The 12,070-nt window shown below is 35.6% G+C and overlaps 1 protein-coding gene across 1 annotated transcript in view; it reads left to right on the top strand.

The window, feature by feature from the left end:
* Positions 1 to 12,070, top strand: part of USH2A (usherin) — a 372,312-nt gene that overhangs the window by 68,723 nt on the left and 291,519 nt on the right. Inside the window, exons 15-16 of the mRNA XM_039697803.1 lie at positions 4,958 to 5,121; positions 9,090 to 9,248. Coding sequence (XP_039553737.1) covers positions 4,958 to 5,121; positions 9,090 to 9,248 — 323 coding nt within the window. The remainder of the gene's footprint in view (positions 1 to 4,957; positions 5,122 to 9,089; positions 9,249 to 12,070) is intronic.

Genomic DNA, 12,070 nt, shown 5'->3' with positions numbered 1-12,070 from the left:
ATGAGTTCATGTGTGCACTCTGATTTACATGTGATACATTGCACAATCCCCTGTGCTCCCATGAGCTGAATGAAATAGAAATTTTGCTATGGATTTAAGTAGTAACAGCATGAAAGGTGTAAAAGGGTAAGTTATAGCAGTTTGTTAATTACTTCCTTATGTTTTCTCTGCATCTTCAGTAAGGTGTGTTGTTTTCTGAGGTGTTAAGCATTGACTATTAAAATGTAATTTGGTATTCTTACAACTAGTGAATGGTGTTGAAGATTTCAGGAACGTTTAATGGGGGGGCGGCAGGGAGAGAAGGGGAAAACTACAGATATCCCTGACTTCCCAAATTTCTTTTGGTAACAGCAGTACAAATATTCACTGCACCTTTACTCTTAAAAATTTGTTTTTCTGAAGTAGTGCATTCTTTTTCAACATTTTTTTATGTGCCACAAGGTAAATTGTATTTCTAATGTAGGCTAGCGTCTTTAGGTACATGGATTCCCTGGACTATAAGGGGAAAGCATATCTATATAGTGCACTGTTTTTTCAACTATTGTGCTATCTTTTTTTCAGGATCATCTTCCTTGCCTAGTCCTCACAATCTCAATTTCCTTTTAAAATATCATCCAGAAAGATTGCACAGATCTTATGCTATTATCTTTTCATGCAGACTGATGGTGTTAAATTGCTTTGTTATATTTGGTATTTTTGCCTTTTAAAAAACCAAACCCACATACCACAGGCAAAAGCAAAATGTGTACAACATTCCCCTCTCTCTGCTGCTCTGCGCTAACTAGTGTGGGGTAGACATGCTTTTAGGCAGTGATTAGTAATGTCATCCTGCATATATTTGACATTATTCTGCAGATTTTTCACTTTAACTTTTATGTTACTGTCGCTCATTAAGAGATTTTTAAAATTATTTTTTACTCTTTCGGGTCACAGAGGCATCTGCTAATAGGCGTAAAGTAATCTTTTGAAATAAGGACTTCCTATTTGCACTTCCTGTCATTTCTAATGGTGAGAAATAAAGTCTGTGTAATATTAAAGTTCCCTTTGAAATATATTTTCCTTAATATTAATGATACCTTTTTATTTTAGTTACTTGGAATAGATTCTCCCCTCACCCCTCAGTTTTAGCACATTTGTGCTAAGCAATAGCTTTTCTGAGCTAGGTACTGGCTTTCAAATACCTGCATTTTAAACTGTCTTTTGCAATTCAAAATGTGGAAATATAAATTATCTAGATCCAGACCTTGTTGTAAAGATAGAAAGTTTTTAGAGTTCTGGGATTTGAATCTGAATTGGCTTTAATTCCTTAATAGTAGTTAATCCTCATGGCTGTATTGAAGACTACTCTGGTTGTACATTAACATGATGAACTTATGTTGCATTTTCTTGGCTCTCTTTTCATTGTTGTCATCTTGGGCAGTGTGCCTCTGTTCCTCGGGCAGAAACTTTTATCCACTGACAATGATAATGCAGGTCTTTATTTGTTAATCTATTTTATTATATTTCTTTAACTGTTAATATCTTCATAAAAAGAGTAATATGCTTTTTGTTTCTCCATAAAGTTGCCAGGTCATTTAAGCCATCCTTGCTCCAAGTGTCTTTTAAGGACAGAAAAGGATGTGAGCTATCTGTAATGGCAAAGACATGTCTGTCTTTGCACAGCAGCACAAAAGAAGCAGAAGCTGTGATAGAGATTGTGAAGCTTTAAAATTCTCCCACTCTGAATGTATATGTCAGCTGATTTATTTTGTGATGCTTTTGAGATAAAACAGGAACTCCATATTCTTTAATGCATTTCAGGTTATGAAGCAGGAGAAGTTTCTTGGCTTTTAACAAATTAGGAATACTGAGTGTTTGCAGCAATCTGAGTAGGTCTCTAATGGTTGTGAGCATCTATAAACATTTGAAATGCTTTACCTCTGTATTGTTTACTGTAATGAACTGGTCAATGAACATCACAAATTGTTTATCTATTTATATATATATATCTTGACGGATTACTGTTTGTGAAATCCATTTAGCAAGTGAGGTTTTCCCCTAAGGATGAAAAATGAAGATTTTAAACAGATTGCTGGAGAGGCTCTAACTGCACCTAGAGAGTCAATGTAATAAAGGTTTCTCTATATTAATATTACAAAAACCATTTATCCTCAGAAAATCAATATCACAATTCATCTTGGCATGACATTTCTCTTTCCATGTTTTAAAAGTCTGTTTTCCTTGATTATATATAATTCTGTTTTAATAAAACTCAAATATGTTTGAGCTACTTGAAAAGGTAGCATTTGACAAGAATACTGCAAATATTTTTCACATGATTAAAAGTTACTTCTAAAAGGATTGGATTCTTTTTGAAAATTTATAATTTACTGAATCCTTAATTCTGACTGAAAAGCATGAACTATGCCTAACAATAAATCCAGTTCTAGTTTTTGCAGTTAAAAAGCTGCATGCTTGTGATTACACAGAAATAATGTGTAATCCCATGGAGCAGAATATGATGAAATATCTGCTCTTAGTAGCAGGATCAGGAGCCTTATTCAGTATAGGTGAAGGTAGGGAGCCTACACTTTTCCTAGAAGAAAAATGCAGCAAGCAGAAAGGAACAGCCCCATCCACTATCTCACAGATAGTGAGAACTATCACTGTGACTATATGGGTATTGAGTTTGATTGTCGTGTGTGAATGATAATCAAAACTAGAATAATCAGGAGACCCTTATTCATAAGAGGTGCAACAATATACAGGAACAACAGGAGAAGCTTATCTTTCTCTGTGTATTTATCAAGAAACTTTTGTTAACAACCCCCATACTAAATAATCAGCATGTAATGAAATTATGAAATAATAATAAAATACTGTCTTAATGAGCAATTTTATTTTTTTTTTGTAACTTAACTGGGTGTTTAGTTAAAATACTCTAACTGGGTGTTTAACTGGGTGTTTAGTTAAAACACTCTAAACAAATCCTCTATTTAAAGAGGGATTTGGATGCACTGTCTGTAGATGAAAAGACTTTTGAAAAAATTGCCCTTTTCTCTTGACTATAAAGAGAGCAAACTGCAGTATAGTGGCTTCCAAGAGAGAATGTATTTTATTTATTCTCAAAAGAATATTAGTCCATAAAACAAATTTGCAGCTTATTTTGCAGCTTTAGCTTTTATCAGCCTTTTTGAGGGTGTTGAATGGTTCCCCAGGAGATCACACAGCACAAGCTGCTGTGGAGTAAAGGAACTCTAATACAGAGAGCTCTGTGATAGGCAGAAAATGTATGTGAAGAGTTTCCTTAAGCTTGTTTAAAAATCTGTCACATTTAATGTCTATTTCACTGATAATTGACCTGAATTTTAGTGTCCTAATGTGAAAACAGTTTCCACCTTCCTCTCCTCTCTCCCTTGCCTTAAAAAGCTGATACCTAAAACATAATTGAACTCTTTTTTTTTCTGCTTTCATGAAGATAGTAGGAGATACAGACCAAGGTGTGATGGTGGTGACTGGGAAGGTGGCAAAGTAACTTGTGTAAGGGCACCACCACCTATTTCCTTGGGTCTGGTGAAACTGGCCAAGGAAAGATCAGCCAAATATAAATTGACTCTTGTTTAGTCTTAGGGTTAGCAGAATAAAGGGGGCAAAGCATGACTGCCTTGGGCTTGTCTGGTGTTTTCTTTTTGCTGCTTCTTCACTTGGGACCTGGCATCTGGAGTAATTTAAAATTCCTTTGAGGCTGATGTTGCTTATGCCCTGAGGATTGGAGTTTTCTAGCTCAGGATAAGGGGAGGGAAGTGCAGACTTCCCACTATGTTTTAGCCGGAATGTATCTTCCCACCTGTTTCCCAGACCGTGGCTTTTCAGATCACTTTTAGTCTGCAGCAATTCAAGTATAGTGAAATTAGAATCTAAAGTGGGAGGTTTTATTTGCCATTGTTGACTTTGTTATGAGTAATAATGGCAGTCTGTATTTCAAGCAGTAACATAACAGCATTTGTAGTCATTTGCTTTGCTTAATTTCTGATGTGTTCAAACTCTGAATATTTGTACAATCTGACACCTGTATCTGTGCTATAAATGAGTGCCAGTGGGGAAATAGTGTATCGGGTGAAGAGGAAGAGGTTGATCACAAGAGGTTTCACATGCAAAAGGCAGAGCATAAATTAATTCTGAAAGTATTTTACTGGTGCCAGAGAGATTCACAAAATTGAAGTGTGGGATTTGTGTGATACCAGTGCTTTTAATTTTTTTGGTTCTTTTTAATTAAAAAATAATTTACTTGTAGATTTAATTAATTATTCACTGTAGTTATTTCAAATTTTGTCCTTCAGGCCGCACAAACATCATGCTTTCTGTTATAATAGTATTTTTTCTGTTTTGTTTCCTGTCACTGTTTTAATGTGAGTTTTTTTTCCTCTCAGTTTTGGTCACCATTCATTCTCCTTTATTCACAACATGTTATTTCTTTCAACCTTAAGTTGCCTTTGTGGGCAAGAAATTATAAGTTGATTTATTTTTTCCAACAAAAGCATAGTTTTCCCTCAGGTAGAAGGTTGCCTATTTTTGTGCAGGAAGCTCTTCAGCTGGTTACATATGTATCACTGAACTCTGCAGCTCCTAAGAAAGGTTGTGTGAGTAAGGATGTAGGACTGAGTGCATAATGTGGTTATTACCAAACATTATTGTCCAGTTTGTGTATGGATCAATATATATAAAAGTGCTTTAATTCTAAGCCATTTTTATATAAATTACATTATTCTGGCAGTGAAATATTTATTTTTATGGTGGGCACCTTTTTTGTAACTTTTTAAAAAATGAGACTAATAGATTTTTCTGCTCTGTTTCAGACTACTGAACTGTTTATGATGTTTTAATTATGTTGCTCAAGAATCTTTTAAACAAAACCCTACTGTGCTTTACTGAAGTGTTGATGTTGTTGATGACTTCCTTGATTTGTTTTTGTTTGTAGATGTCAGCACTGTAATTGTCATCCTGCTGGAGCCATTAGTGGGACTTGTCATCTTGTTACTGGACAGTGTGTTTGTAAACAATTTGTAACTGGCTTGAAATGTGACAGCTGTGTTCCCGACGCCAGTAATTTGGATGTCCACAACCTCTTTGGCTGCAGTAAAAGTAAGTGGATGTTAGGTCCTAAAAGCATGTCTTTCAAATTAAAGTTTTTAATTCATTTAGTGAGTATTGAATTAGGTCAGCAGTAAATTATTCCCTCCCCACCCCCAAATATAGGAGCACTGAAGTTTTGGTGATTTTTACTGTATTGTAGGATTGTTTTCTAGAGAGATGTATAGAGTCCTTTGTGTCACTACACCTTAGGCTTGTAGTTTAACCCAGGGGAGAAGTGATAACCTATAGTTTCCTTGCACATTTTCTTTGTAGTGACCATTCCAGAATTCAACTTTAAATCAAGAATGCAACAGCATTTGCACAACTTATGGCTTAGCCCCCTTTTCTACCGCTGGCAGGTGGCAGGATACCTGCCTTCAGAAGGTCTGAAAACCAGAAGGTCTTTTGAAAATCTGCTCCTGGTGATTAATTCCAAATTTTCTCCTCAGTGCAATGCAGCTTTGCCTTTCTCCTCCTGGGGCACTTTTTCAGTCAGTTTGGGAAAATATGTGATGTAACAAAGAATCATAAATTGGCATGTGTGTGGTGGGGTGAATGCTATATTGAGGGTCAGATCATTAATTGTAATGAAACAAATTGCAGTGGAACATCTGGATACCAAGATCACCAGCTCACAGTCTCCAAGCTGGCAGTTATTAAAGAAGAAAAGGCAAAAGCCTATGTCATAAGAAAATTCAGTACTTAAGTTGTCTTTGGGTCAATTTTCAGACATGGATTTTAGGGCATCATGGTATGCAATGCCAAACCATGTGGGAAGGAGCTCAGCTCACTTTGGAAAAGCTGTGTTACATTTTGGTGGCACACTTTACTGCCATACACAGTTAATAGCCCAGCCGTGGAAGTCCTGTAAGCAATGAGTGAGGAACTCTTGCTAGCAGGTGCTAGCTGGACATTTTTGTCAGCAGGCCTAATTAATTATGGCCACACTGGTCATGCTGTGACAGCTCAGGTAGCCATGTGTAATGCAACAACAGGGTTACACATTCCCAAGTTATCTCTGGAATATGCTTCTGGATGTTCCTTCAACAAAATATTTCTTTGTGTGTTCTGCATGGTTTTTTATATGATATTCATAACTGTGATATGTGAAAACCATAGATCTGCAGAAATGTTTATTTTGTGTAAATACACAAAGTATTTACACATAGAGACAGCTCTCACTTTGATATCAGTTTGTATTTAATTGTAAAATCAGTTTAAATTTCAAATAATATGCATCGTAGAATGCACAGCATTATAAATGGACATAAAGATCCTAAAGAGAATGATATGTTTCCAAAGACAATTTTTTTTAGCTTTTCTCAAAGTTTGAAAGTATTTAAATAGTTTTGATTCCTTTTTCCCCATACTCTTCTGTAAAAAGCACAGTATTTATTCATTGTTCAGGCAGTTGATTGGCTCGTTGTTTCTTTTAAAATGTAAGATGTTTCAACTGAATGTGTAATAATAACAATACATGACACTTTTATGGTGCTGTTCATCTTCAAAGTGCTTTACAAACATAAGCCAACCTACTTATTTGTGTTGGGATACACATTGGATAAAGGTCAATAGCAATTCAACTATAAAATTGATTAATAATAGTACAACATAGGGAAATAATAGAATAGATTTTAGTTAGATAAAAGTACTTCAGGCAGTATTCTAAATGACAAGCGGAGTCCTCTTCTGGACATAGAGGATATAGCAATTGGAGTCTTTGATTATTCATACCAAAATATTTGAACTTGTTGCACGCATGTGGAGCTTTGCTTGGCTTGGCATTTGTAGTTATTTTCATTGCGGAACAGTATTTTGTTGACACATTCATTACTGGTTATAAGTCTTTGCCAAGGGAAGCAAAAGTAAGTTGCTGTCACTGTCCTAATAGTGTTCTTTAAGGAAAATACTTTTTTCCTTAGCAATTTTTCTACTTAACAGTATCTTAGATGCTGCACAAAAATGTGCAATGAAGTACTTTACTTACATATTTAAAATTCAAACCAACAAACCTCTGGAAGCAATATGTAATAGCATGAGACTGCCAGTGGAGAATGAAGGTGATGCTGGTAAATTACTGTGATAGCTCAGGTCTTGTAAGTATATATTACATAGAAAGAAATTCTTTTAAATGCCAAAGGGATTTAAGAGCACTTGTTTCCTCTGATTCTCAAACTTTACTCCTGTAGACACTTTAGCATACATTTACTTCCTAAGTGAGATGAACTCAAAAGCTGCAGATTGGTAGCAGAACAACCTATGCTTTTTAAGGTTTTTTTTTTTTTTTAAGGGGAGATGATGGTTATGTTCAGTTCAATCCAGTGAATTCCAGAAATATTTTGTACTATTTCTTGGCTGAGACACTGCAGTAGAAGCAGGGCTTTTCATTGTCTTACTCTAAATAAAGAGCTTCATCTCACTTTCTAGATTTGCATTAAAAACCTGTATATAGAGTGCCCAATGATATTGGTGTAAGTCTCTACATCTATAGCTTGTGTGGCTTGAGGTCCTCATGACATTTTCTGTCTGCAGCTTCATTCTTTGCTTCTTGTCTCCTGTTAGCTTGGCTGAACAGATTTTAGTAATTAACTTTTGGTGATACTAAGCAAATATCTACAAAATGAAGAGGATGATAGTTTATAAAAAGAAGAGAATAAAATCCATGCTTCAAATGGTGATGTTCTCCTATAATATTTAATGTAGGGGAGGAAAGTTAATTGTGTGGTTTTGAATCCAGCTCCTGGTACCTTATTCCATGTGCTGATTTCTGTGCTGCCCTGGACTATTCTCATTCCTTAAGAAAAATGTTTTCCTCTAGATTCACACTCCCTTGGTGAAGAGGATGGGGAAATGGCAGTCTGCCTTTAATAGCAGTTACTAACTGCCAAAACAGACGTGTCTTGTTCTGTGCTAATGTACGATGTAAGGGACAGAGTAGGGCTTTCCTCAGTGTAACTGGATTACTAGAGGTCCTACAGCAAGCTGTGGACTCATGCTCTGACCTGAATAATAACATAAATCTGGAATCATGGAATTATCTAGGTTGGAAAGGACCTTTGAGATAATCGAGTCCATCCATCAAAATGTGTGTTTATACTAACATGTGTGTATATATGTATATAAAGTTTAATTTCTGAGTATTAGCTATTATCTTAGGAAGGACCATGATCACATATTTGGATGACAAAAAACCCATAGGAGAGATTTTGAATGCTCTTTCTTAAAATGTGAGGCATTTGGCTTTTGATCTTCACGTTTGTTTTTCACTTTATTGATACTAGTGCAATTAAGTAGCACATTTTACAAAGTTGATGGAGGTGGTAGGAGAGTCATATTTTGTCAAATTAACATGTCAAGCTGATTTCTTAAACTGTTGGATACCTGACTCTCATGGGTTTGAATTTCACTGGAAACAAATGGAAGTGAATTGCCTAAATAAACTTTAAAATTTTGCTCTTTATGTTTTTGTGATTTCATTATATTAAGTAAGCTTATTTTAACTCTTCAGTAAAATCTGGGCTTATTTGAACTTTCCTTTTGTATTTTACTTGAGCAGTTTACGCCTGGTCTGTGCTAAAATGGAACGAATCCTGTGAAAAAATAAATCCTAATTGAAGTAGAAACTTCAAAAAAGTGACAATATAAATAGGTTCTTGTTTTATAAAGATCTTGAAATACATTTAAAAGAAACCCCACCTGTTTGAAAAACACTTGCTTTATTTTGGGGTGGAAAGGGGGATTAAGTTTATTCATCATTTGTTTAAATATATACACTTTTTTCATGGATAAAAAGCTTTGTTGACGAGCATTTGGATGGATTGGTTTAGTCTATTAGTGTCTTGCACTGATGACTGTGCATTTATTCAAAGGGTTTTTTGGGTGAAGAATGCTTAACAGTTTCTTTGCATTTTTCTCTAAAATTGTGTGATTATTGAATACCTTGATTTTTACATCCTCAGTTTTTGTGTATGTTTTAGCTCCTTTCCAGCAACCTCCTCCTACAGGAGAAGTTCTCAATTCCTCTGTTATCAGTCTTTCATGGAGTTCCCCTGACTCTCCAAATTCTAACAGGCTTATTTACCAGCTGTATAGGGATGAGGAAGAAATTTATACAACGGAAGACTACCATCCTTATAGTAAGTAAGGTTGCATCAAAGATTTTGTATTTGTGTGTGTATATATTTATATCTGTGTGTGGTGTTTTTTAGCTATTTCTCATTCCTGTCATTATCATTCTCTGTGGTTTTGAATATATTATCCTGTTTCCCTTTAATGAGTTATTGTTCTGTGTTATTAGTTTTGTTTGAAAGGAATAAATACCCTAGTCTAAAATCTGGCAAATGGAATCACCCAAAATGGCTGAAAACTATTTTTCTTTTGAATCTGAAAAACTTTAAAATTGACTTACCAAAAGTATTTATTGAAAATATACACTGATGCCAAAACCTAAAAGTCAAAGTCACAGATAAAGAATTAGGGTGAACAGAAGAGACCATGATATGCCTAAACTTCTTTTTCATCTTCTTGGTTTTAAACTGTTAACAGATAGGAAAGCTTTTTGTGGCCTCTAACTTTTAGCACCTTCTGTTAAGCTTTCAGTGTAGATACTGATTTGTCTTTAGCAGCACCACTTCTCTCATGTTGAGGCTTGCCAAGGGATCCTCCGAAGGCAGTCCTAAAGGATTCGACACTCTGTCCAAGCTGGAAAGGCCATTTTGTGCTAATATTGATCCACTTATCGAAGCAAAGGAGATGGATTTGGGTACTGTTTGTATGTATACATAGCACACAAGTGTTTTTTTTAAGAGGACGAGTGTGGTTTAATGCGACTAAGGTTTGACCTCTGTTCTAGGAGCTTCTTCAGTTTGTTGCAGTTTCTTACTGATGCAGCATAAATATTTTGCAGAAGTTGAGTCTCTCTAGGTTTTGGTGTGTACCCTGGAGAGAAAAAAAAAAAGCTATTTTTCAATGGAAGCTCAGAACCTTTGGAATGCACCTCACATTTCTATGTTTTGGTTCATGCTGCAGTGTTACAGTTCATTACTATGTTGCTTATGTTGTGACTTTGGGCACTCTGCAGTACATACTGTGAGGGAAGGTATGTGACCCCATGTAAGCATGAGATCAAGTGACTTAGAGAAAGAAATATTAAAAAAATGTAGAGAACTAATAGAGAATATTCCAACACCTTAATTTGGTTTAAAGGCCTAACTTTAGTAAAAAATATGAATTAATTTTAAAATAAAAGCTATGATATTTCATTGCTATACATCTGTTTAGTAATGTACTTGAAACAGTGTATTGTTGAGGATGTTATTTCATGATTTTACCCACATTTCTTTCTTTCTACTTTGTAGAAAGCAAAAAAATTCTGGATTTAACTGGATAATGAGACATTAACATATTTCTATTTAACAAACATTATCTTCTTAAAAACATAGATTTGGTTTCAAAAGGCATTTTTGACATTTCCTGGAAATCCCCCTGATTAGTGATATTAAATAATCTGCTAGTGTTTGGATATCAAAAATGCATTGTCAATGCTGACAGAACATTTCCTAATGTTTTTTTCTTAGCATAATTTGGAATTTGTAATGCTTATGAGGTGAAAGTACAACTGGATTAACATTATCTTATGGCTAAATTAGGGTTTTATTAAAAAATTGAACTTCCCAAGGAAAATTAAGAATAATCAGCATGGTTACCTGGATGATAATATTGCAGAATACCCAATTAAAACAGTGTTTCCTTAACTGCTCTGGAAAACCTCAGCCTTAGGTTTCCCAGACAGTCTTTGTCTCGAGGATAAAATTAACTACTTGCTCTAAAATGAGAAAAAAACCCCAAAGTTGCTAACAATTCTAACTCCAAATTGAGTTTTTTTCTAATTACTTATAAATGTAACTAAATGTGAAATTATAAACTCATTAAGGATGGAAAAGACCTCTAAGATCACTAAATCAAATGATGAACCCAGTGCTGCCATGTCATCTCTAAGCCATGTCTTCAAGTACTACATCTTCTTTTAATACTTCCAGACATCTTGAGTCTACCACACTGCTAGACAGCTTATTCCAAAGCCTGACCACCCTTACCATGAATAAATTTTTTCTAATATCTTATCTCCTTATACGAAATACCCAGCCTTTTCTAACACAATTTGAGGTCATTTCCTGTTTTCTCTTACTTGAGAGAAGAGCTTGACCCTCAGGCTACAGCCTCCTTTCAGGAAGTTTTAGAGAGTAATAAGGTCTCTCCTGAACCTCCTTTTCTCCAAACTGAGCAACCGCAACTCCCTCAGCAGCTCCTTATAGGACTTTTGCTCCTGACTCTTCAGCAGCTCCACTGCTCTTCTCTGGACATGCTCCAGCACCTCAATGTCTTCCTTGTGGAAGGGGCCCAGAACTGAGCACAGGATTTGAGGTGCCAAGTGCAGGGGGAGATCCTGCTGCATCTTCTGCCTGCTCACTACTAATACACGAAGAAATCTCAGCAGCCACTGTTCAGTTGGCGGAGTTGTTCCCCAGCGCTGCCTGAAGTACCATGGTTTGCAAGGTCTGAAGATGGCATAACATGGTCTCATTATTGCTGGACTCCAGTGATAATGTTGTGGTTGTTGTAAAGAGTTGAGGTACTGTAAGCAATTACTGGGCTGACTCTGCTGCTTTTGTGCTACAATGTCAAAGGTTGAATATCTAGCAATACTCAGAGTTTTGTGGTCCTGTTCTTTAAGTTGCAGTCAGGGCAGGGCTGGCTTGCCAGCTGGATGTACAGAGAAAACGTAGAAATAGCTTCATCCACTTCATTTGCTTTGCAAAAGTTGATGCGTATCTGTGCTCTGACACATAATATATTAGTCAATATTAACTATTTCTTAAGGCAAAATAATGTAGGGTGTTGTGGTTGTATATAAATTCGTATTCTGCTGTGATGATGATGATGTGTAACTGCTTATGGT

The sequence above is a fragment of the Passer montanus genome, unplaced genomic scaffold (genome assembly GCF_014805655.1).
Source record: "Passer montanus isolate IOZ18808 unplaced genomic scaffold, ASM1480565v1 scaffold12, whole genome shotgun sequence".
Classification (NCBI taxonomy): domain Eukaryota; kingdom Metazoa; phylum Chordata; class Aves; order Passeriformes; family Passeridae; genus Passer; species Passer montanus.
The sequence above is the reverse complement of the archived record's forward strand: the minus strand, read 5'-3'. Positions and strand labels throughout refer to the sequence as shown.